General features: G+C 39.3%; 1 protein-coding gene across 1 annotated transcript in view; it reads right to left on the bottom strand.

The window, feature by feature from the left end:
* The window catches only part of CHN2 (chimerin 2), a 159,955-nt gene that overhangs the window by 40,175 nt on the left and 92,126 nt on the right, over positions 1 to 27,654 (bottom strand). The window contains exon 6 of the mRNA XM_071561008.1: positions 26,040 to 26,325. Within this exon, the coding sequence (XP_071417109.1) occupies positions 26,040 to 26,325 (286 nt within the window). The remainder of the gene's footprint in view (positions 1 to 26,039; positions 26,326 to 27,654) is intronic.

Genomic DNA, 27,654 nt, shown 5'->3' with positions numbered 1-27,654 from the left:
AAATAGACTGCAAACTAAAACATTTAGGAGCCAAGAAATACCAAAGCCAAGAACTATCTGAAGGATTCCATCCCTGCCCTTCTAGGCACAACTGAAATCTACCTAATCACAGACAACATGTTTTATCTAATTTGTGTGCGCATCTACATACACACACACACGCACACACACATATATATATTTATGTATTCATAGAGTCAGTCATTCCATGAACATAATAGAAAAAGGCAAATATTAATATAAAGTTGTGGGTTAACATGATGATTTATCAGAGTGTGAGTGGACTAGACTTGACTAAAAATCAAGAGATTTGTTCTGTGTAAAATTTCTTGTCTCTTTTTTCAAAATTTCAAACCCTTGGGGAAATGATGGGCTTTTGATGGAAGGAGTTTTCTGGCAAGAATGGTCTAGTTTCAGGTCTGGTGTTCCTGGGGAAGATCTGCCAGCCAGACTGTGGTTTGGGTTCTCAGCTTAATGGCAGACTGCCTAAGGCACAGGGATCATTAGCTTTCAATATAATTAGCCCATGTATCAGGCAGATTAAACTGAGGCTGAGGACACTCAAAGAAATCCAAGGAAGTGGTGAGGTGTGAATGCTGAGGGTGGAGGTGTGAGGTGTGAATACATATGGTCACTTGGATTCAGTAAAATACTGTTTTTTCTTTTGAATGAAACATTTCAGGCTCATACTTACATTTCCTGAAAAATAAAAAAGAAAAAAAAAACCTGGGTGTTGCTGGAAAACTTCCAAATATCTCTAACCTGAACTCCTGCCGAAGGAGATAGACTGTGCTTACTGGAAGAAAGAGGACTAATTTAATGAGCAGTGGGTCAACTTTTTCAGCAATGAAGATAAAAATAAATATTGAGCAGCTGCCTACTTCTCTATGCAGCAGCCACAGGATGTAATCCATTTGATTGACCATAAATCTGTATGGAAACCAAAAAACAGTGAGAGTATTTTATATTAATGAATCTATTATGTACATGTAATATTACATTAACTATTTGTCTTTAGTATGTGCATATGTATCTATCTTTTGAAATGTTATGCACATACAATATATGCAGCTAATATGAATATCAATATAGAAAAATCTCTATATCTAAATTTAATTAGTTGTCCATACCTGAAAAATGTATTAAAGACAAATGAAAGACTTGGCAGGTCAACTGGACCCATACACAGCAAATACCACCCTCACATACCCACAGTCTGTCTCTAAAACAGATATTATTGTGCTAAATTGTGTGCAGGTAAAATACAATTATCAGGATGTTTCATCAGAAATATGCATATATTTAGACTTTTGGACTCCCAGTTTTTGATATCACAGTCTTGCAAAACTGTATTCTGAAGCAGTGGATATACAGGGAAAAAGTACAGCAATTAGAAAGACTGAACACAGTTTTTTCATATGGATCTAAGTTCACAGCCAAATCAAAAGAAAGCTCTTTTTTTTTAGCAAAACATGTCACCTATTCTTCTTCGTGCATACTTTTCAAATGTTACTGTTTAAAAGACTATGCTAGGAAGTGTACTATTAAAATAGCTATCTCAAGCAGCTGTGTCAGTGAATGTGTTCAGTAAAAAAGAACCTAAGCTGTCTACCCAAGGAAGATAACTATCTTTCCCTAAAATGGTATCAGCAATTAGCAGAATTTATCAGAGTTAGTATTCCTTCTCAGCCATCAGGGAAGAGTAGACCCTTACATAATTTAAAATGCCAGTGAGGATGTGAATTTTTTTCTCTTATAAGAAAAAAATTTGTAAGAAACTTCCTTATTTTACCACCTTCAGGGTGAAGAAACTTCCACATCATTTGTTTATGCAAACCTGGAGCACCCACCACAGGCTCTGCATGACAGGCTGTAGCCACCAATATTCTTGGTGGGGATGGGACGCTCAAAGGATCCAGCATATGTGCAGGGCTCTCTGTGATTCGCTCCTTCCCAGTGGTTCTCCATCAGCACTGGGACATTTCCTTCTTCCACTTCCTTCTAACATAAGCATTTGGCAGGCTATCGAAACATCTACTTGGACAGGTTTCTGAGATGGCCAGATTTTGGAGGGTGAATGGCAAGAAAAAGTACCATGCAAGACTGATCTAACAACCTTTTTTTTTCTTTTTTTCTTCTTTGCATTCTCTTGTTTGTTTAGTCATTTTGTTTTCCCCCAAAATACACCATTCCAGCTGCAGGTCATGCTTAGATTCTGCTGTGGATCACCTACTACATTTTTTCGTTTTTGTAAAACAAGACCTGTCACAGCTGGGCATGAAAGATAAATTGTTACAAGTAATAGATAAATAAGTACAGCCCAGAGAGATTCATTTTACACTACTTCAGGCAAACCCCAATAGATTGCAAGTTTCTAGGAAAAGTAACTGGCTTTCTTGTTTGTATGTAAAGTGCCCAGTACACATCAGTGCTTTCATAGAAAAGAGATATTAGAAGAAAAAATACTAATAGTAATCCTCAGGTTATCTATGAGATAAAGCAGGTACTTGCTTCTGGGTGATAGGAAATAAGTGACATAGCAGTGAGCATGGTCTAGGGATAAACCCTCCAAAGCATTTTCTGAAAACACTGGTTTGTTTTCCTCACTTTTCTTTACAATATTCTGACAAAAAAATTTGCATATAGCAACCATAAAGCTAGTAGACCCACTGCCTTACTCTTAATGGGTACTCAGCCACGTTGTGTCCTTAAAAAATATCAAACATTCCCTGTGTCATTTATTTGTTTCTTCCCATGACTTTCTGGAGCAAACCAGTGGCAATTTTTCCACCACATTGACTTCCAATCAGCAAACAGCTCCCTGTCATGTATGTAAATCTTTGAAGTGCAAAGCAAAGAAAGGAACATCCCTATTGATCTCTAAAGTGAAACCTTATCATCCAGCAGAATTTTAAAACTGATTTTTCTAGGGCAATTCTTCTTTCATCCTCCCAATACTAAATATTAAATAAGAGAGATCTGTCTTAATTCAAGCCGAGTTACGACCCTTGAAGTCTTATGATGCTGCCTGTGTTTACACGAGGACAGACTACTGTTTTCCAAGCTAGGTCACATCATGCACATTCCTCTCAAACTCTTCTGAATCCCGAATGCCGATGACCCTCCCTTGCCGCCTGTCTCGATAGGGAATTGGGAAGCCGTGGAGTCTGGATGCTGCACAACAGTTTTCATAAAAAGGCTGGTATTATTCCAGTAGCATTGACAAGAGCCCGACTCATTATAATAATCTTTTCTCATTTTTGGCACCTAATTGAAGTTGCAGCTTGCATTTTTTAAATAACATTTAATAGGGTATATTATTTTCTATATTTAGATAACAGATCCCATTAGTTTCACCTGCATTTACTCAATACTTCTGCAGAATCTAATTTGTGCACTCAGTAGCAGAAGTAGCCTCATTAGCCTCTGAACATGTTCAAGCTACTTGCCAACACAAAATGAGGGCTCTGGGCAGGGATGTAATGCAGCCCATTGTGGAACTTTCAACCAGTTTCATCACTGCAGTAGACTTTTTTTCCTTTTCATCACATGCCTTTCACTTCCATAAATAGCAGTGCAAAGCTGCTCACCCACAGCCACCCACTCACTCACAGCCATGACTCTACAGTCATCAAGAAGTGGAAACAGTAGAAATAGCAGTCAGCTATAGCTGTGGCATTCAGAGGATGGCAAAATTTGGAAATGCTTCTTGCTTTTAAAGTACTTGCATCTGACCCAAGGACTACAGCATGTTTAACTATATAACCATGCTGCTTTAGCTGAGCAAAGGTTATCCAGTGTAGGGACCGCACATGAAAGAAATGAGATCCTGTAGCAAACCTCTACCATCATGTAAACATACACCTAAGGTTGTACTGGTGACCCTCTGGCACTTCTTAATTTTATGCCTTCAAAGCTATTCTAATGTTTTCTCTTTTATCTCATTTCTTTGGACTGCTACAACAATGTGAACCCCTTTACCGAGCTGAAAATATGAACTAGGGAACCCCAATATGGTTAATTGTCCAGACTGGACCAAAGCTTAAAAGAACAAGGACAGACACCTGTAGCATTAGCCAGCAAAGCTCAGCAAGGAGCAGGTAATAACTTTGTGGATGGGTGAATCATTGGAACAGCATGAAGGCATCAATGACTTTTCATTATTTTTTTGCTGACAGCAGGGCAATGATGAGACTCTAGGATCCAGAATTTTTAAGCTTTTAAACTTTAAGCTTGAAAGAGTTATGTAAGAGTTGTGGGGTGCAAATACCACCCAGTTGGCCATCAGCTTGAGTCTGGTCTCTTTGACTTTGTGTTTGTTCAGGCTATTTCTGTTAAAGTGAGCAATTTGTTGGAGCTGAAACTCTTCCACAAGGAGTTGGCCTTTTCCAACAGAAAAATGCTGCATAGAAAAATTCCCAATGAACTAAATTAGCTGGATTCTTCTATGTGCTGTCAAAAACTTGTGCTTTCCCTCAACCTCATCTGTGCAGTCTTCTGCAGTCAGAGAATAAAAGCCAGCTTGACACATGATGTAGAAACCACCCAGCCAAATGGCTGAGGCTGAGCAGAAGCATTTTTCAAATGGAGAAAATCAAGCATTTATTTCTCTGCACAACCAAGATGGTAACTGACTGGGAGAACAGTCTCATTAAAGAAGAGGAGGAAGCTCAATCTATCTTGGAATCAGAGCAGTCAGAAAAATGGAAAACAAGTTTTAGAAGCTGCCTAATTGGAAATTTAAATCAAACCAACCTAGAAGCACTTGACACATATTTTTGTGAGAGACTTTTTTTTGTATCACTGAGCACATGGAATTCCAAGCACAATTAGGGGAACCCGATGTTGCAAACTGCTTCAGAACAGATTGTCCTGAATGTTAGTGTCTACTCAGGTACAAAGACAAGTCCTACTCTGGAGCCTCTTCTTACCATTGTTAGAAGGATGCACTGTGTGCTCCTTAGCTAGTGACCTAACTCCATCACAGAAGGGTGATGCCTCTTCTACCCAGAGCCTCCACTTTGAGGGAGGGAGGTAAAAATGAGAAGTTTCTCAGAGATCTCTGGTAGAGAAGGAAAAGGAAAGAGATTCCCTCCATTTTATTTTCTGTTGCTAAACAGAAGGGCTCTTTGTCCCTTCCCAAGCTGCTATTCCCAGGTGCTAAAGACAAGAGCAATTGTTCTCTTTCATATGATCCACCAGCAAAGAGAGGTGGAGTCTGGGAGCCTGATATTACCCAACAGTATGAAGAACAGCTAAGATATAAAACTCTTTTTTTCTCTCTATCTCATATAAAATCGCCAGCCACTTTTTGGAGAAGAAGGAATCACCCACCTCACAATTTCAAATGAGCAGGTCTCAGTCAGCTGGTGAAGTGCTCAGCTCACCAGCAGGCACATTTTCTCTCTGCAGCTATCAAGTAGTGAAAACTGCAGTCAGCTATGGCTGTGGTATTAAGGGAAAGGCAAAATTTGGATTTTTTTTCTTTTTAAGCCATCTGAAGCCAATTTGTGGGATACAATAACTTGGCAAGTCACAAACACCCAGAAGCAGGCTGTGTGGCACTCGTAGAAACCAGTGGAGCCCCTGCAGCCAGGTACTTTGCAGATAGGAGTATGTTTACAAAGATAGGGCGGGAAAAGAGGTAGAGGTGTATTCTATGACTACAATTTTTACTTTCAGGAAAGTAAAAAATATGCCTGGAAACTGTACCTGTGGTGCTTAAAAAATTACTATTAAAACTAAAAAGTAGTATCAGCCTCAAATTAGCCAGGTTGCCTTAGAAGTGTAATTGCAGTGTATGTCAATCTCTCTTGCTACTTGCTCTATCTTTTGAACCTGCTGGCTGACTCTAGCTGAAATTGATGGAGCAAAAGTGTTAAGTACCATGAAATTTGGTAGCTGGACTGAGGTGAGAGATGCAGTCTGAGCTGCTTTTCTCTCTCTCCCCTCACCAGTTTCGCAGCAATGTCTTCTGCCTCCTTTGCAGGTAGTGAAAAGGAAATAAGGGGAGAAGAGGCTAAAGGAGGAGAAATGGAGGTGAGGGATTGATATGTGAAAGGTCTGGAAGGACGGCTGGGCTTACTGAAGTGAGAGTAAGCTGTGCAGAAAGTCAGAGCGCAAGTGAATAGGGAACTAGGCACCACCAATTCCAGGGCTCACAGAAAAAACTGTCTATATAACTGGCTCCAAGTGTTTTGTGTCAACCAGAAATATCTGGAATTTTAGAGATTTATTCTTTTCTGTATTTATAGATTTTAGTGTTTAAAATTTCAAAGCATTGCATATCTTTGCTATGGGACTCCCTTTAACCCCTTTGCTGCTGGTTCTTCTTGCATCTTCTGTGCTGCGGCAGAAGGTGACTGTTTTCCTTTGTTGTGCCGGTGCTCCATAGGTAGAAGTCAGGGTATCTGTGTTGGGGTTTCTGAAGCATAAAGTGGGAAAAAGCCAAAAGAAAGACTTTTTCTTGTCCTGGGAAGGCAAGAGGGGAAATAATGAGGAAAACTAAAGGTGGTATAGAGTGGTTTTTATGGTGATAGCTTAAATAAAAAAAAATAAAAATGATCAAAGGAAAATCTACAAGATAAGGGGAGAGACATTTCAGTGCCTCAGATTGGAGACAAGCCTGTTGGTTTCTCAAGTGACATTTTTACCAAGAAAATCTCTGTTTTTAAATTCTTAGAGTGTGAAGGCAAAATCCCTACTGGGGGATGCTTTCGAGAGACAATTTTATATTGAAATTTAATTTGCAAACTTTGCTGCACTTTATCACATGACTGGGGCAAAAGTTGTCTTCAATGTAATTTACTCCAAGATTACTCAGAGCAACACCATCCCAGCACAGAATCCCAATCCAAGACCTGAAATCTTGAGGCTCAACATGTTTGCTTGTTGTCAGTGAGTGAAGAGAGAAAACACAAAAAAATTTGTATTTTCAGTCACTCTCTGATTTTTTTCAGCTCCCAAAGAAAAGGTGCATTTTTTTTTACATGAAGCAGCTCTGATTTGCCTGCTGGATCCGTGCTGTCACCAGTCTTTCTCCTCTCCTTTCCATGATTCTCTTCCAAAAAAGTTACACATAAAAGATCATGCCTCTTCATAAGCATCTGCTTCAGGAAGGGAGACTCAGTGATGTACTGTGCTAAAAAGCCTTTCATGTGCCTTTCCCGGGCATCCTTCTCTCTGTATTCTCAGGAGTGCCCCCATTTCCACTTTGACTTCTGAAACAAGGCAGCAAGGGCTGAGCAACCTTGCAGAGACTATCTGTTCTGATGTTGCTCTGATTAATCCTGCTATGACCAACACATTGTCATGCCCATAATTCCCTTGGTTAATAAGGGAAAAGCTGAGATTGCCACACACCTAATGTAAGATATTAAAATACTCCCCAGTGAGGGTTTTCCACAATGAGGCTGGGTAACCTTGTTAAGGAAGTTAAAAAGGGGCAGTGATGCCAGTGCCAATGCCTTTTTCCCTATTTGTGTACATGAACACACAGAGTAAAAAAAAAAAGTGTTGTTTTTCTAGAAAAAAGGGAAATGTTATGGACGTAGAACTCCTTAAAAGTTATTGTAAGAAGTAAAAATAATTGTATATATACCACAAAAAATAACGCTTCCAATTCTAGAATGTCTGTTTTTGCCAGGCAAATCATACACCAGCCACTAGCTGATGGAAGCTGTTGGAGAACAAGCTTCAATTTCTTTTGCTTCCAATAATTTTCACATTCACATATTAGTGATATTCAATATACACATAATAATTGTGGTATATATTTGGGGCCAAAATTAGTTTTATTTCTTAATAATCTTGTTTCTTTAAATGATGGTAAGCACAGCATTTATCAGCATTCCCAGATATTTTAAAGGGCTGCTCCTGAAAATAAATACTGTAGCCTAGTATTACATATTAGCTGGATCCAACCCTTATTATATGTTTTATATATATATATATCTGTAAAATAAGGCCATTTTCTTTTGAATTTGGAAGACTTCTTTCCATTTTTTGCTGTGCCTTCAATATCACTTAAGACTAAAGACAGATAAGAAGGCAATTTCTGTAAATCCACCCATAATTCACACTTGTTCCTTGATGGTTTGTTTAGAAATGTGACTACTTTGTTTAAACAAACAGAAAAGTCAATGGATACTAAGATCTGCCAATGGCCAGATATTTATTTCATATTTCTGATGTTTACTTTTTCTCTCATTGCTTCTCTGGAAGTGATGTCACTTGTCAGAAGAAATTATTAATGCTCTGTTCCTTAGTAGCAGCAACAGGAAGTCACATTTCTGATCATGTGCTTCTGTTTGCAACAGAAACTGGATAAACCTCAAGTCCCATTCATGCCAAACTTATGTGTCATTTCATCCCATGTGATGTTCACGTTGCAGAAGACAGACTGAGGGTGACTTCCCGCCCTTCATGGTACTACCTTAACAGTGAGAAAGATTTGAAAATATCCAATGGAAAGAGGGATAAGTAAGAGCTGGTGCAACACCCTCTTACTTCTGTGGGGTTAGGCTAGACACCACATCACAGCCATGATTTTTATCAAGTTCGGTCATCCCATGGCCAAGCAAAGGATGGGACAGTATGTCAGAGCTCTGTGTTGCCTCTTCCCAAGGTCCAAATACGTGAATTTTTATTTCTATCAGCAATGGCCAATTGCTGGAGCTTCCTCATCACAAAAGGGTGGCAATGGAAGTAACTTAATATCCCGTATCCTGGGGCAAACTGATGGTGACTGTAGCAGTTAGTATATGGCGCTTCCTAAAAACTCAATTGTTTAATATTCCTGTTGCTCATCAGCTCAGGAGTGCAGACAGGCTGGTTACAGAGCAGCAGAACTTCCTCTGAAGCGAGAGTACAGCACTTGCATTTTCAAGAAAATTTAAAGTAGAAAAAAATTGATTACTGAGGTGGGACCACATGTTCAGATTCAACAATAGTTCCTTGTTTTGAAGAGTCTCCTTCAAAAGATGTGGAACCTAATGACATTCTTGTTTTTCATTTTGTTTTAAAGACTGTATTTCAAAACCACTCCCCAGCTTCTGGCTTGGACAGTCTCCTTTGCCAGAACAAGTTCCCTGGACTCCTTTATTACACCACCAGAAGTTCTCAAGCTTGATTTTGAGAGAAAAAGGTAAAGCCCTGTAAAAGCAAGTAATTAGACTGAACAGAAGGGCCCAAAGCTAAGGAAGGTAAAGCTCAAAGAACCATTGCCAGAGATACACCCATAAGGCCTTTGCAAAGTCATAGATGAGAAAGATGCAAAATATGTAACTAGATAAGTACACTTTACTTAATAAGTCCCTCCTAAGCACACACTGTGAAATCCTACTCAGAGTTGCAAAGCTGAGGTAGCAGGACCTGTTGAATCAAGGGATCAACTAAGAGACAAAAGCTGCTACGTTCAAGCCTATGCTTTGCTTCTATCTCACCGTCCACAGTCAATGGCTCACCACATCCCTGTGTTGCTACATTTAGATGCAAATTACATACTGATCTACTTCATTATTAATTAATGAAGATTCATAGAAGTCAAGGGAAACTGGAAATTTAGGTTTTGGCAACTACATCTGATGAAATGTCCAGCACTATCTTTTCTGTATTTGTTTTACTCCTACCTATACAGATGTTTTAAAAATCCTGTAGGTTTTCGATCCAGAAGTCTCAACTGTGAAGACCTCTATAAAACTGTAATTAAGGAAAAATGTTTTGACTTTGACATTGTGCCACAGAAGAATATTCAAGCAAAAAAGGCTGATGATGAAGAATAGTAAGCAATTTTTTCAAAGCTTTTAAATGCCATTTCTGCTATTGTTTCTATCTCTCATGGCTGTGTAGTTTCTTCCCAATAGCTGTCTTTTCTGTGTTTGCCACTGAGATCAATAAAGAGATGTTAATTAAAGGAAAATCTGCTGGAAATTGTATTTTTCTGTTGGGATTTATCCCAAGCTTTGGCTGCAACACCTCACTGGCCCTGACTACTATGCCAAAATGGGCCTGATCTTACCTGGTCTTATCTTGTCATGCTTGGGCACAACCTTGACCTTCAGTGACAGTTCCACTAGCACAATTGTGCCTCCTTAACATCCTCCCACCAAGCCCCCTCCTCTACAAGCTGACTTCTGAGGGCAGTCAGGTATACAAAATACATTGTGCATCAATATTACTATTTCAGATAAGCCATCATGAGACCACATTTACAAAACAACCCTAATTGCCACAGCCACTGACACATCACTCTCGAACAAGACAGATCCGCATTTCTGTCCTAAAGTCACTGTTGGTGCATCTTTGCCTTCCTTTCTGTGAACTAAAGAGTGTCCACATGTGAAGCCATTTGTGCAATGGCAGATGAGAACTCAGTGGAAGCCAGAAGTAGGGATCTCACCAACTGCTGAGATAAAAACATGAATCCATCTGGGTACAGCATTTGACCCGACAGTGGTGAAGGGCAGATAGTAAAGAACTTCCACTATTTTGCCCAGCAAATGAAGAACACAATAGATTTTCAAAACACCAAGCAACAGGACCACTGATGGACCAACTAGGCTTTATAAAAAATGGTGAGGCAGACAACAAGCTCAATAATATGGATTCAAGTTCAAAAGAATATGTACCACTATGTAGTGGAAGAAAAAAAGCATCCTCGGATGCCCTGTGTGACAGTTATTTTTATTAGGTTCAGGGAAAGCAAGCCATAAAAAAAATGGTATCTTGCTGAAAACAAACCAGAGAGTTCAATGCTCGTTATTGTGTGTTTTGCCTGCACCTATGTGTGGGCTGCGAATCCTCTGTACTAAGTCTCATGCTTTTCAAATATATTGCCAATATACACATAGGCAAAACATGAGGCATATACCTGTCAGATGGCAGACTAATGTCAGCACTTCGGCCTCCTGGCTGTCAGGTCTGATTCCAAATAAACTTTTGTCTTCTTGTTCCAGCTACTAAACTACAGATCAAGTGAAAAATGTAATTACACCCCAGAAAGCCATGGATAGTATCTTGAAATACAATGAATTGTGAACAGAACAACAATAATAAAAAGATAAACCAGTATTACCTGTGGTGCATAGCTAACCCAAAATGCTCCACAGTCCCACATGAGTTATTATAGAACTGTTTCCTATTTGCTAATTTCTCTCTTGCAGGGAGACAAGTAACTTCCCCCCCACACCATTTCCTTGGACCTTTCTAAAGTCTTGTGAAAAATACATCTTCCCTGTTGCAATAAATAATCAGTTCTACTGTACTGATTTCTACCGTATTTGTCTTTTTTTTCCTGAAGATGATGAAGAACTTGCATTCTTTAAAGTAATATGAAGATTAGAATATCAGGTCTTATTTTCTATGCACAAGTTCATCTGCTAAAATTTTATCAAAGACAAAATTATCAAAAATCTATAGGAATATATACTTTTCTGAATTAGCTCTGAGTATATTATGATTCAGTGCTATCAGATACTGAATTTACTTGTTTTTTCATCTGTTTATTTGAATATTAAATATTCAAGGACATTTCCTGGATTCTCGCACACATCTCTAAAAATACAACTATTTAAAAAATGAAATTATTCTCAGCAGCACCTGACAAGATAAAGTACGAGGTTGTGGTGTTGTTATTGAGTGCAAACCTCCACAACTGTTAACTCAATTTACATACACTCAGAAAGGCTGTTGATGGCTGAAATTTTTAACCTTCACTTTCTTATGTCATGATTCTTACCTTTATTAAAGTATTTGAACTCATGTTTTAAAAGGAAAATAGGCAATAAAATGGAAAATTATTAACATTTCAGTCACTGTCCCTTTATCTGCAGTCTTCTACCTCAAATATAATGTGCAGAAGAATCAGGCTCACCATCTCCATCTGTTAGCACCAAAGAGGTTTCTTCTGAGTTTGAAAAGATATAAGTATTTATTACTCCATAGTTCAGGCACTAGCGGAATCAGTAGTTCATTCCCAAGTTCAGTCTTGAATTTTGCAGCAAGTGAGATGTTCTGCTTGTATAGTAGAAACTCTAACTACTAAATTCAACTAAATGGACTGATTTATTCCCATTACAAAATTCTACTTAAAAGACACTCAGAAGGTAGATGTCTGAACTCTATCACTGCTCTCATGTGCATTGCTTTAATCTCTCCATTACTGTCATCCAGTAAAATGCATGTGCCAAGATCTTCAGGTAACCTGGTCAAAGCACTAACCCAGGTGCTCTGTGAACTGCACTTGAGCTGACGTATTGAACAAGCTGCCTGGAACGGCTGTAGGAGCTGCCTACACTGTAGCTGCTCAGCTGGTTGTCACCACAGCCCCATGGCACTGGACTCTGTGGATCTATATCACAACATACTTGTCCACATTTCTAGTTCTGGGCAGCTCTGATGGGACAGCAATGGGCCATGACCCATAGCAATGCAGCTTGCTCTCATTTCAGCTGGGAAAGTATCACACCTTTGTTGGAGAGCATACATGTGACCTGCAAAGGAACAAAATGCTACATGTACCCTAGTTACCTTTTTTCTTTTTAAAATTTGCAACATAAAATTTTGTGAGAAATAGAACAAAGGAAATTACAGAAGGTTTTGTATTTTCTCACAAAACTCATTGTCTGTAGGTGGATGATACAGAGCTTGTGCACGCTTGCAGTGTGGAGAAGGAAACAAGCCACTAAACTGAGAGCTCATTAAAAAACCACACATGGAAAAATTCCCTACAAAGTATCATGTTGAATTTATATGAAACACTGCATTGCATGCAGTGTCTCATAAAAAGCAAGTTATATCACATGATGACTTGACTTCATTCAACTGGGATTCTGCCAGCCCATAAAGAAACCACAATTCAGACTTTACCCTTAATTCTTAGTACTTTGAGGTCTAAAAGAAACCAAATCATATGAACAATGTCCTTCAAAATACACTCTCTTTAGTCCAATTTTTGGCAGTATACTTCATTTTCAGCCATTCTGGAAGGGCCTTAAGCTCTGTCAGTAAATTCACTTGGCCTCACATTTGGCAATGCATTATAGACCAGATGGATTTAGGATAGTGCACTGATTGGACTGATGAAATTAAAGAGAGGGAAAGAGGGAAATAAAGGAAAATGTTTTTTCCTGTACTTCCTAAAATATATCAATAAATAGAGTTAATTTACTTGAAAGACTTCCCCAGGTGTCTCTCCATGTACTTAGGTTGTAAATCACATCTCTGTGACTGCAGCAACCAGGGATTCAGCACCTGCATGCAGGGCAGCTGTTCACTGTCCAAACTATGTGCTGGTTTACTAGTATTTTTCTAAGAGCTGCAAAAGTAATGGGCGTAAAAACCTTAGAGAGTATGGGCATCAAAACTACTGAAAATTAAAACAGGCATAAATTCATCTTTGCGGTGGTACAAACCTGACCAGACTCTCCTAATGCCAGAGCACAGATGATTTGGACACAGTTTTGATGTCCTACGGCAAGCTGTTTAAATCATAGAATCACAGAATCATAGACTGGTTTGGGTTGGAGGGGACCTTAAAAACCATCTAGTTCCAAGCCCCCTGCCATGGGCAGGGACATCTAGTCCATGTTGCTCAGAGAGCTGCATCCAACCTGGCCTCAAACACTTCAAGGCATGCAGCAGCCACAACTCTTGGCAACCTCTATCAGTGTCTCAACACCCTCACAGTAAAGAATTTCTTCCTAATATCTAATCTAATCTAACCCTACTTTCTTTCTGCCATTCCCCCTTGTCTTGTCACTACGTGCCCTTGTAAATAAATAGTCTCTCTCCATCTTTCTTGGAGGCTCTCTTCAGGTATCGGGAGGCTGCAGTCAGGTCCAGATTTTGCCTACCAATTCCCTGCCATCACATACTGCAATAGCTACAGACTGCTCATTGTCGGTGAGGAGAGGATGGAAAAAATTTTCCTTTGAAGAGGACAGGCATGTCTGGGGCACAACTAGTGTTGGCAAGGAAATGATCTATCCCCCTAATCCTGTTCTCATGGTAACATCTATTTTCTACGCTCCTGTGGCAGTTTTGGCCTTAGGTTTAGCTAAGCCTAGATGAGGCCTTAATTTTAGTAAGCCTCAGTTTTAACAAGCCCAGATAGTTTTACGTAGATTAGAAAGGACATATATCACCTGACTTAAGCAACCAAAGAGATATTTCCTATCTTCTGATGTCAAAACAAGTATAAAAGCAAGTGAGGGAGGTGTCCCTGCCCTTTTCCTTCATGGCTGGGTGCTGAGTGGACATGCCATCACTGTGCTGGGAGCAATAAGCCTTGCCACTGCTTCGCAGCTGCTTTGGTTCAGGAAGTAAACATTTTTATTGTCGGTTTTTCCTCCTCTCTTGCCAAGTCTCCCTTGGGAAGTGTCTTTTAGGGTGTTTTGTTGATGGAGTGGTGAAATCTGTATTATTGAGTGAGCAACTAGGTGTAGAGTTATTCTTGCTTCCTTTTACCTTTGTATATGTGTATTATATTGCTTTTAAGTTTTCCTTTTTTGTGTAAATATATAACCCAGTTTCTGTTTCAAGTCTAAGTTTTCTGGGTTTTTTTCCCTTTTCCATTGGTGAGGGGAAAAAGAAGGCTACACTGTTTTGGCTGAACACTTGGCATTTTGCCAAGGTTTCAAACCAAAACAACTCCTCACTACTGGCATAATGAGCACACCCCAGTTCAGACCTATATATTTAGTTCCCTTTACATGGTCAACTGTGCAGGAGCTCACACTGAACAGCTATAACTAGTTCTGTCAGCTCAGAGGTCCATACATGAGTTATGGCAGAGCAGACTGACAGACAGCAGGATTCATCCCAGAATTACAGCTGATGGGGGATGTGGGTCAGTGACAACAACTCCATTCCAGAGAGTGCAACCAGCAATATGACTATCTCCTGCACTAAGGAAGTTTATCTTCACACTATCTGCAGTTAGTCCAAAGAATCTATTTGTCTTCTTAAAATATAGACAGCAAAAAATAACAATTTTTAGAGCAGACATACTAAACATGGGATTTTTTTGGTAGAGTTTAAGTGCTCTGTGTCCCGGTGATGGCTGTGGTACTGGCTTTGCTCAAGAATGAACTGTGTGAAAAGGCATTTCTTAACACAACAAAATATAGTTGCATTTATTCTTTCACCAATAGAGGGGCAACAGTATACATAAAATTGCAGCCTGGCTGATGTAGCAAGTGTCACACAGACATACAGACACACAAAATAAAATATTCTGCCAAAACCTGTGCTTTTTATTCACATAAGGATAAATGTTAGGTTTCCTTCATTTGAGTTTTTAAATGTGTTATATATTCTTACACTCAGCCTTTCAGACAAGCCAAACAAGTAAATCATCCTATGTCTTTGCATATTAACACTTCTCACTGTTTACACAAGCCCTTTCAGACTGGACCCTTCTGTCAGAATGTTGCCATGTACACACCTATTGCCTACCACACAATTCATAATCTGTCTTTTAAAACAAAAGTGACTTTGAGAACCTAAAGACTAATTCTAAGGCTGAAGCAAGAAATGGTGTCTTTGTGTCACATTTTTTAAGAACAAGATGAATGCTTGCTGTTAAAAATGGCATCAGGCAGTCATGTTCCCATGAAACCACTCATTGCACAAGAACAAATGGGTGTCAGCAGTGTAGATATCCTAATTCAGTCCCCAGAAACTCTTAAGTAAACATGCCACCTAGTGTTTAACTGGGACATTTTCATTCATAAATCATCTCGATTGATTCCTTCCAAGCTGTTCCCTGCAAGTCTAGGTTGTATAGAGTTTAGAAGCTCTCTGAAGATGTCTTCTCCTGATTTGTCCCCTCACTCCTCTCCCCAAGAGCCCCATCTCAACTTCTTCTTGAGGTAATATTTTGCTCCTGATGGACTCTGACAAAGGGCCAAGCTACACTCCCAGCCCATCTCTCTTTTTTGAGCAGCCCACAGCTCAGACTGCCATGAGAAATGCAGAAGGAACTGGAAACTGACCTTGGAGAGTAACCCCTGCTGTTGAGTCTCAAACAAGACTTCAAAAAAGCCATCTTGTACCACCAGCCAAATGGTACCTGGCCTGGACCTTCCACATCTTCCTGCCTACCAGTACTGAGCACAAATTATCTGGACAGGTGAAATACTGTTTATGACTTACAGCTTGCCAAAGGGGATGAGTTATGACAGCCATAGGTACTGTTTTGATTGATGGATGAATAAGCAGAAAATCAGGGACACAGGCTTTCAAAGTCTAACATCTCCACAAGCAGTGAAGACAATTCCTCCTGAAGCTACGGCCATATTCTCCTTTGTCACCTCCAGCTCCTGCATTAACAGTGGCAAACCTGGCTTAAATACAAACAACCCTCCCCAAAGAGGCACTACTGCAGATAGGTGGCTTGGCTCCTTTCTATGTGTTCAAAACATGCTAAATTGTTGTCTTAGAAATTCTAATTGAGATTCTCTTGATCTTTCTGTCATAGATGCTCATTATGTTCCCAGGGATTAAATTCTTCTATTAAGTGATATCAGAGCCGAAACCATCCTAAGTTTTGGTAATGTCTTGTTTGCACTTTTTCCAGATCAATACAAATCTTAAATGAAACTCCTGTCCCTGCAGTACTTCATCAGCCACCTTTCCCCAGCTTATCAAGTTGCTGTCTATTCTTTGCTTGAAATTCCTCTACCTATTTTTGGTCCATGAAACCACGTTCATGAGCCAACCAATTTGAATTAATGTCAAGAGTGTGATTTGTAGTCCTTTGCTACAAATCCAATTATTCTGCATCTGCTGTATTCTTTTCATTCAGTACTTTTGTAAATCTACCAAAAAGGCAATCAAGCTCAACTGGCAGTATTCATAACCCATGGGGATAACTGTGTGCAGTCCCACTGTTCTCCAGGGCTGAGAACACAGTACAAGAAAGAGACTACAACAGCGTTCTCTTTTCCAAATACAAGCAGTTATAAAAACTACTGGTTCCTGACCTTTGTAGCCAAAAGTCAGCTGAGAACAGTCAACAGCACGTGCTTCACTGTGGCCAGTACCAGCTGTCATTCTGCCCAGGCTGCTGCCTTCTCCAGCGTGGCAGTGCTGTCAAGCTCTACTAGCTGAGACTGTGCCCAACTGACAGCTGCTGACCCAGCCCAAAGGCAACCCGGGAGATACCTGCACCTGGAATCCCAGTATCCCAACTGCACGCTGTGGGTACAGGCTGCTAACCTGGCTCTCTGTGCTGAGTGCCCAGATGAAAAGAGGGCATCTTCTGGGACTCTGCACCTGACTTCAATAAAGTGGCCACATGCCTCAGGGGTGAAACCTACTGCACCTGGGATATGGAAGAAGACACTCAGTGGATATGACATACACATTTCATGGTCAGAAAATATCAAGAGCATGACAGAACAAGTGCTGGTCAGCCGATAAGGCCCAAAACCCCCAGGCATTTCTTGGCAGGTCCGCAGAGGATACAGATGACAAAGAACTTAAGTGTATGATGGCTAGCATTAAGTATTTTATGGAAGCCTTGGACATTAGGATCATGGCTGCAGTTAATTCCCCTCTAGTGCAGTGGCAATTCTGAATTGAAGGTGGAATGTACCCTCCTTGCATTGGGAGGAATCAAATAACTGCTCCTTGGCTACATTAGTAAGATGTCTTCATTTAGCCAAGATGAATAAGAGTCTAAATATTATACTTTTAGACCCAGAAAACCACAGAAAAAAGGACTAGAAGGCACTGTAGGAAGTTTTTCTCCTGCCTGCCTGTTATCCAGGCCATTTCACCCAGATGTTCTCTAACATTTCTCTATGCCTTATGATGAGGGAGATTTTGTGACCCTCCCACCAAGCACTCTATCTCAGCATTTCACTGTTTTTTTTTCCCCCCTTAACAGCTAACTTGCAGTGTTCATCACTGTATTTTAGTTCTATTGTATCTTGTCATGTCCCACATGAACATAGAGAACAGGGCTTTTTTTTCCTTATAAATAGCCAAGCATGACCTAAACATCACATCACTAAAAATTTTCTAATCAAAATGTAAAGAAAAAATACTAGTCACTATTTAAATACTTTTCTTTTGACATGAATTTCAAGTCCTCCAGTAACAGAAACTGATGTCTCTCTTATACTTAAGAGTGGAACACTTGCCTTCAAAGATCAAAACATGACAGTTTAAAGGTGCTTGAAAAATTTTAGTGTCTAATTCTATACAGTGTCTCAAGATTCATGCAAGATAATCAAGTATAGATTTTTACTTAAAAAATGCCTTTTCATTTTCCAGTGGCTAGACAAATGAAATGTTTATTCTAAAGGCTCCATACCAATCCCTATGGAAGTTTGTTTATATGAATTTAATGCCATCAAACTGTGTAAAGAGTATAAAAGCCAAAATAGAATACCCTCATGTAAGGTTTTATTTTTAATACAGTGAACTCAGCATGGTTTTTATACAACAAACATTTAGCTGTGGTAGAATTATGAACATGCGTATAACATGAAATTACCCAAGAGAAAAGGATTAATTTATGTATTCAGCAGAGTCTAGCTGCTGATATAGTATTGTACTTGAAGAGTCTAGTGGCATTTGCCTTAGGACTACTATCAGCACTTCCGGTTTATCAAATAATTTTTAGTACTAAACTGACATTCTCATTTTAGAAAATTTCAATCTACAGTTGTGGTATTCAAGGATACTAAGGTTTCACATCACTTCCATTTGGCTGCCTTTCAAAAACTCTGAATTGGAAAGCACTTTGGTGGCAAAAAACTTCATATTTACCTTTGTACCATATGCTTAGCAACACCCTGAACTGCTCCAAGACTCAGTGAAATCCTTGGGGGTCTTCCCCTTAATTCAGTAACATTTGGATCAGATTATACCCATTGCATCATGTCATTTGAGTAAATCAGTATTGCCTCCAACTTACAAGCTCTCTTCAGGCATAATTATATCACTTTTATGCTTAAGGCAAAAATGAATTCTAAGCTGACAGTAATAATATAACATAAACCAGGAACCTGGAGAGATGTTAACAGTTCAGGGAAGCAAAGTAAGCAAATACGTTGCAATGGAACCTCTCTCTTGATTCCCTCAATTTCCACTACTGTTAAAATTAATCCAAATTGTTCCTTTCAAAAAACCTTGCTTAATGAGGCAAAATATTAGGTAATAGTTAGGAGTGCCACAGTCAACTACAAAGCAGTGTTCCTTATACTGTGTAGAAACATAGACAGCTAGAGGGAAGGAATTGAAAGACACTTTCCATGATTTTACTTTGGTAGCTTTCTTATTTTTATTTCCTATACATTACCTATTTTATATTTATGATGCTTTAAACAAACAAAAAGCTGTAAAGAGACACAGCTGGAAAATACAAAGGAAGGCCACTACTGAAGGGCAAAGAAAATGATCAGCTGACTATATTTTCAGTATGATGACATCTGTCATTTGAAATACAAAACTGTTTACTAAAATACATATGCTAGTAGATCTCCTGTAATAATATACACTCCTCCTCGCTGTGGTATAGTAACAAAGAATATTCTGGATAGAATCACTACTGAATTGCTAGAAGATAGTCAGGTATGCAGTTAAGTACTCATGTCAGGGCACGCTACAATTAAGTATGTACATGTAAGTAACCTGTGAATAGAATACTACTCTTGCAGGACAAGCCTGAGTGACTGATGATAGGACTCATTACCCCCAAAGTCATTTTGATGTATTAGTTTGTTGTTTCTAGCAGCAAAAATGACATGTCTTTTATCACTGCATGTATTACTTAACTCTGCAGATAAAGGCCACCTTTGTGTATACGCTTTATGTTGCTTTTTATCAGTGTGGTGTCTGAGCATCTTCTAAGCAAAAGCAGTACTACCAAGGAGAAGTCCCTTGTGAATTCTGTAACTATGCATGTAGGAGTGAGACTGTAGCCTCTAATAAAAGATGATGATGCATTGTTAATGATCATGCAGAACTGAGCATTTTAATTTGTTCTGACCAAGCACACTGCAAAAAGCAGGGAGTTGAAGGCAATGTAAAACACACTATGTCAAATTATCACTGTGTTTCTAGCCCAGAGTCTACAGGAACAGATGTTTCTGCTCATTATCTCCTTAACCCCAGGATGTGCTGCTGGGACAGCACAGTACCCTGCAGACCCCCTGTGGAAGGAAATGCTCAACATCTGGATAGACATCCCAGCAGAGAATTGAATACTATCTAGCAACCTGTAGAGGTTTAGAGGAGCTGAAGAATGGGAAGAATAATGAATAAATGGAAGACTGAAAAGATTTCTTTATTATTGGCTAACAGCAGTACCTGTAGAAAATTCAATGAAGAGACAAAATTGGAGTGGCAAGTATAAGGCTAAAAACTGCTCAGAAAGAGACATGGTGTGAATAACAATGTAGAAGTGCAAATACTTACAAAAATTGAATGAAACCAGAAGTTGTCTTAAAATTGACTGTCTCTTGTGCAGTTTTCATGTAAGAAAACCTGCACTGCCCCTAAAAAAATAGTTCCAAAACCAGATTACACCTCCAATTAAGGGATGTTTCTTGAAAACAGTCTTTCCTGGAAGTCTTGCATTTTCTTCGGTGGGAAACTGTGTGTGAGCAACATAACTAATGAGGACAGTAATATCAACTACAACTTCTAGCAAAGTTATTTTTCCTTTTCTGTCACCTTTGCCTTAATAGAAATAGCTTTATTATTTTTCTATTAGTGGTGTGGGATTTTCTGGCAAGGAAAATATGCTTATCACTTCAGCTCTTTAGTTCTAGCTGCAGTATTAATTATGGGCTTTGTCATTGGCACTTCAATGTCCAGTTATGAGTTCCAGCATAACAGATATAGAGAGGTTACCATGTCAAACAGCAACACAGTTTTATGCACTGTCCTGCTGTCAAGTATAAATTCCACATACAGCTTGCTCTTGGTTTAACTCAAACTGCTTCATTGTTCTGTACAGACCATCATCATTAAATGCCTCATGCTGCTTCTGGCATGTACTTGCAATCAGAGAGCAGAACAAGCACTCCAGACCAGGCTCCACGCAAACTCCTATTTCATGTACAACCAGTATGTTTGAACTGACTGAGCCAGATCTGACTAGGAGAGAAGTTGATGGGAGCATTGCCAGGATCCACGTAAGTAAAGACCTGGCACTGAAAAAACCTTCCTTAATCTCTACTGCATTTACCAAGAGTTTGTCTTCTGTCAGATAGGTTAAGATCATTCTTTCTGCAAACACTTTAAGTTCAAATGCTGGCAAAGGTTTTCTTTAACTCCAGCCTGGTGTTCTCATCAGACCAGCATAGCAAAGAAACAAGGTGTGGGGCACAGCCTGTGCCAGTGTCCTGCTCCCACCCAAGGCACGGGGTTGGCTGCAGTGGTAGTGCACAGGGCAGGTCACAGGAGTGGGATTGAAAGTGCAAGAGCAGGGAATCAGGCAGGTTTCTCAGCAGTAACTGCAACAGATTTTACCTGATCAGAGCATTCATAAAACTCCAGCTTGCATTTACTTCAAGTGTTTCAATTATTTGAATATATTTTCCCAAATTACACTTGCTGAGGTAGGATTAGAAAGGAAGATTTTTTCCCCCTTGTCTGGGACATAAAGACCGCTGACACAGTAAGAGCAGCAGGAAAATACAATAGTGATAAATGTTTCAGAACTACATATTTTACGGACAGTCTACTGCAATTTTTTCTCTCCTAAATATGAAGATTAATTGCTTGCAGCAAGTTACCCTTCTCCTACATTCACCATTCACTTGAACTACTGGCAATTAATTACAGTGTGTACCAGTACCAGGTACTTATCTGCCCTCCATCTTCTAGTATGTGTTCATTTGCCTGAAGTACAGCATTCCATAAGCAGAGCAAACATAAAGCATGTGATCACAACTTCCCCAAGTTTAAATCATAACTCTAAACAGACAACATGTGATCTTCAAATGTTCTTTGTACAAAAAACCTGTTTCTCTATCCAAAATACTCATTGAATCTGGATCCCATTAAAATGACAGTTGTCTACAACAGCAAAAAACTATTTGCAGCATGCTGTTCTCCCACAACACTTCATTCTTAAAAATCATCACAGCTCCTTTCAGATCGAAGATCTGTTAAACTATTCAGACCAAAATTTGGAATCTGTGTCTAAAAATCAAGCAGCTCCTCAAAGTCAGACAGAAATAACTTTTGGATGAAACACCCACATTAAGTACCTTAAAGCATAAATATTTTCTTAGGCCTGTTACAAAAAGTGTTGGATAAAAAGACATGAACAGCTTAATCCAGCCCAATTATCACATCACCCTCCTGGAATAGGTATGACTCCACTAATTACAACCTCAAAGAAATTATCATTATGGGAACAGACAGGTACCCCAGACAGTACCAAGACATTTCATCTGAATGCTGGCTCCTCCTGCCAGCCTGTGCCTTGGTGACCTCCCCTCCACCGACCTACCCCACAGGGAGTGGTGGTGCTGGAGTGACTGAGACATCGAATAATCTCCACTGTCAACGAGGGAGGCGACAGAACAAACAGACTCCCCGGACTGCACTAACAAACCGATTAAGGAGACGAATGCCTTTAGCTGCACTTTCACACTCTGGAATCGGTTTCAGTATAAAACAAAATCTCACTTGTAAAGAGCCTAATCTGTAAAAGGAGTACTGATGCTTAATCTTAGAGCACTGAATTTTCATCTACCTGAGAAATAATGAAAGTTTCTGTTCTGCATATATGGCTTTCTCCCGTTTCTGAAACATTCAAAATACTTTAGGCAGCACTTTCAAATAAATCTGGTTAGCAATAAAAAAAATAACATTTTATCTGTTCATCTGGCCAGCAAAAAAACCCCAAACAAACAATGAATTTTCACACATGCAGCAAAGAATTTACTTTGCAGAAGAATGTCATACTGAATATTCATTCACTTATTTCGAGGGGTCTGAAATTTATCGCAGTAATTGAAGTGAATGAAGGTTGTGATTTGCGGGCAAACCATGGCCTTTGTCTAAAATGCTGCAGAACACATGGTAGCCTCAAGCAAAACGTCTGATACAGCTCTCACTGAAATACTACTTCCTCATAATATTCTTGTGCCTTAGATGACTTCTAAAGTTTATATAAAAAAAAATTACATTCTCTTTATTCTCCTTTGTCCCTATATGTTAGTACTGACAAATGCTCAATAATTCACCGATTTATTTCAAAGTCCTGTCCATACTTTATCTGAGGCTACAGTGAAGAACAAATGGGAAGAAGACTCCTGAGTCTGCTATCAAACCTCTCCTGAGCTTCCCCAGGAACATATAAATCAAAAGCAGCCGTGGTAGGCTTTGCCATACAGACTTCTGTTACCTAATAACTTCAGTTGCTAATAATTTAGTTGATGCGATCTTTTTTCACATGGATTTGCATGAGATGATGGAAAATTACTGGTAGCAGTAGAGAAGACCATTCGGAGTTTTAATCACCAATACTGAGGTTTCAGCTGTTGCATCAGGTCTTCAGCTTCTGAGCAGATCCCCTTGCCTATTTAGGCCACTCCTCTTAGAGTTGTGATTGCTTCTAGTTCTCCTGGCAAGGAAAATATGTTAAAGACAGCTCCTGTTCCTCCTTCTACTCTACCTCTCAGTGGGAAGAAGGCACAGAGTGTTGCCAACAATGGCTGAAGACAGTAATTTTTACGTGGCAGCACAGTCACAGAGTCCAGCCTTGTACACTGCTACTGCCTGCAGGTACAGAATCTAGATGAGCACCAGCCTTTGTAGGGTAAGGACCTGCGGTACTGCATTTCACATCATGAACCATCTTGGAGGTAAATAATGCTCTAAATACTTTAATTTCATTCAGCTGCAATACAAAAGAAGACTTAATACAATGACTAATGAGGTCCAGAGGTGTGTTTTCAGTATTGACAGTGTGGTACATATCCAAACATTTAAAGCACAGGTACATGGAACTAAGAATGCAGCACTCTACTCACTTTAAGCCAATATAATAATTTTCTGAGTTGTCATCAGAGAACAGTCTTGCACTCTACTCTGTGCTGCATTTCCACTCGTATGAGGTGGATCAGTTAGCAGATCTGGCTGAAAATTAATGCATTTTTTTCTTCTGTCTGAATCAATTTTAATCTGGAGCCGTTTCTAGTGTCACCTATTGTGTAGATGCATAAAACCGTAGGTCAGCAAAAAGGCACTGGTGAAGGAGAGAGGGCAAAGGTCTCTTCTGCAACAGTTTGCCTTCTGTTGGTCTAAAAGAGTTTTTACACTATCTACTCTAAACTGCTCAGCCTTAAGAATGACATCCAACCCCAAGGACAACAGAAAATACAATCTGTTGAGAAATATATGGTACTATAGCAGACCCCTCTGAAGCCTTTGAGAGCACTTTGAGAATTACAAGACTTGCCCCTCAATTGCAAGAACTGTAAGTAAAACCTGGCACAGTTTTGAAACTGTACTTTTCCTTGCACTAAAGAAATTCTCCTGATTTCCTAGAGAATGTAGCATGATCTTCAACTGCCATGATTGCTTTATTACAGTGCAGTAATGTAATAATGTTTACAATCATCCCAGTGATGGTCCACTTCCAGAACACCCTCTGGACCATTCTCTTACACAAAAACATTTACACAAACACAGTTTGGCACACTGCACTATTGTCTGTTTCTTACTTTGCCTTAAATAAAATTTACTTTCTTATGCCTGTTACAGAATTCAAAATCAACCAGTGTCCAATCACAGGAATCAACTGAGGGAGTATTGGTTATCTCAACAGCACCTACTACTCCTAGATACCAAAATACCATTCAATTGAACCAAAAACTATTGTCATCAGTAGATTAATTTTGAAATAAAACCTGAATGGAGAACTTCTTGTACCATTCTTCAGAGGCCTTCCCTGTGTCAGGACACCTTCCCTAAAAATGTATTGTTAATGGACCGAACTTGTTATAGATGATGAATAGGCTTACATGTCAGGTCAGTTATTCAAGCAATTATTATTACTGAGAAATCCAAACCAGCATATAATGAGCCGATGCAGATATGTGAACCCAACAGATAATTCTGCTAGAAATATCCAAGAGAGACAAGGATACATACAAAAAACCTGATTGCTTTTCATGTTCATCCGGACTGTATGACAGTAAATTGACTCCCTGCTTCCCAAATACAAACTGGCTCTAGTTCCCAACTAGCTAGCCGGCATACTGAACACTAAAATCAACAGTCATGCTGCAGAAGTGCACTAAACAAAAGTCAGTAAGTCAATTTAGCACAAGGACCAGACTCAAAAGTTTTGTTTGACAGTTCTTACGGCCTTACCACCTGGCAAATGAAAATATCCACATGTCACTGTGTACAAGACTGCTTCTCAAGTGTAAAATAATTTCTAATTCTACATCTTCAGATGGTTGCTAACCGTGCAAAGTTCTCAATTTATAATCATATAAGTAAGTCCTTGTCCATATAATGCTATGGGATACAGGTGCATGAGAGAAGATCAAGGAAAGCCCACTTCAAATGAGAAGAGCCAGAAGAAATGGAGGCAGACAACATCCCAATTTCAGATCCATGAGAAGAAAGGGAAGAAACACACAATATTCCAATTTGAGACCCATCCACCAAAGGCTTGGCAGAGAAGAGGAGCTTTGGACCTTATACAGAAAGATACCAAACTTGAGCTGTGGTGAAGGGTCAGTGGGAACCAGATTCACAATCCTACTGCGGAAAATGCATGAGTATACATGGACAAATACAACTGGTGACCAATTTTAGATGCAGTTCCTCAGTTAAATGGTATATATTTACACAGTGAAGGCATTTGCATTTGGTCCTTATTAGTACCAAAGGTAAGTGGTACCACGAGCTCCAATCAAATATTAGTTTGGAGCCAGTATCAGATTAACAGAATGCGAAATTTTCAGTGGGGTAGCAATACTTATTAAAGTATTCCTCTCAGATCTGATATAAAGACTGATATTAATTATCTGATTTTTGAACTGAATACTTACCTTTTCAACTGGAGTATTTTCTTCACTTGTTACACTTGCTTTTCTCGATTCATTTTTCGTTCTGCTCAGTCTCCGGGACACTTTTTCTCTAAGCAAAGTGGCATATCCAATGTGCTCATATATGGGGTTTGTTGTCATTTTGGAAATATACTCAGAAGCCTTTGTTTCTATATACAATGTTATCAAGCCATCTGTAACCAGATCATGGATTGATTCGAACCTTTTCTCCCCAACGAAGTGCTTCCCATCATAGAACAACCTGTAGTTTAGGGTCTGATTACCAAATCTGCAAACACCAGAAAAATGGAGGGAGAGAAGAGAGGAATTCAGACTGACAAAACACCCAGACAGTAATTTCACCAGCTGCAACTGGACCTCTTTGGAGATACCAATCCAAGTTTGAACTCAAACTTGACTGCATCACATGTACTGGATGACAGAATTGAGGCAAAGTCTCTACAACAAGCTATGCAACCCACTGTATGAGGTTTATATCTAAATACTAAAGGAACTAGCACAGCAATTGGAAAGGCATGTTTACATTGACAAGGCTTTATACTGGGACTCAGAACTGTGTAAAAGGCTCTTCCACCCTGAAGCATATTTGAGGTGTGGAAAGCAGGTGCTTAATGCCTATGAGCATATTTACAGTCAACGAAGAGAGATGGGGATCTCTAGCAAATAATTCAAATCCTAAGGGCCTGAATCATGCTCTGTTAGGAAACTAGGGAGATCAGGCTCCTAATTCAGGTCCCAATTAAATACCCAAAGTCATATGGAAAAACTCTGATCTCACTTATGGCAGGTGTAATCTACTGGGTTTTTTAAAAGTGTTTTAAAAATCAAAGTGCTGTAGTAGCACAAAAGCACATTCAGTTTGCAACACTGAGGTTAAAATCCTACTATTGACTAAAGGGTTGAAAGCTACTATATCAGGTTAAATAGTCCTTATATTGCATCAAAATTGCATACTTTATTAGGCATTCAAATCAAAGTGTTTAACCCTATTATTTTTCACCCACATTTTTCATATGAATTCCCAATTTATAATCAAATTCAGCTTTTGATTCTACAAATAATTATCCAGATGGATTCAGAAATCGTGTTGTTGCATCAAAACAATAGGCATTTTGCCATCATTCTCATCCTTTAGTAATTTTTTAATACTTTACTTTGAAATCTTTCTCCAAAACCCTAAAAAATTGTGTTTGTTCTTTTTCAGCTGACAGAAGTTGGTTTTAATTTACACCACTTTTTAGTTGGCATGACTCACACACTTTTCCAGCTTTACCATCTGTACATGAATACAAATTCTAAGCACGATTTCAGCACTGTATCACAGCTACTTGGGGTAACTCCTTATAGGATATTTCCTCCTGGTTTACCAGCAGAAGTGTAAAAGTGCAGACTTTTAGTTTGTGCGTGTCTCACAGAAGTAAAAACGCTATAAAAATTTTAAGGTATTGGCAAGGAGTTTGATTTGTCAAAACCCAACTGAGTATCTTGTCCTCTTGCCACTAACCCACAGCGTCTTTAAGATTCGTGTGGGCAGGTTTTGAATGACACAGCTAAGCCAGGAGTGGATGTGTTTTCAAGGAAACACATCTGTGAGGGG

This window comes from Pithys albifrons, chromosome 7 (genome assembly GCF_047495875.1).
Source record: "Pithys albifrons albifrons isolate INPA30051 chromosome 7, PitAlb_v1, whole genome shotgun sequence".
Lineage (NCBI taxonomy): Eukaryota > Metazoa > Chordata > Aves > Passeriformes > Thamnophilidae > Pithys > Pithys albifrons.
Note: the sequence above shows the minus strand (reverse complement) of the source record. Positions and strands in the feature narration are given on the sequence as shown.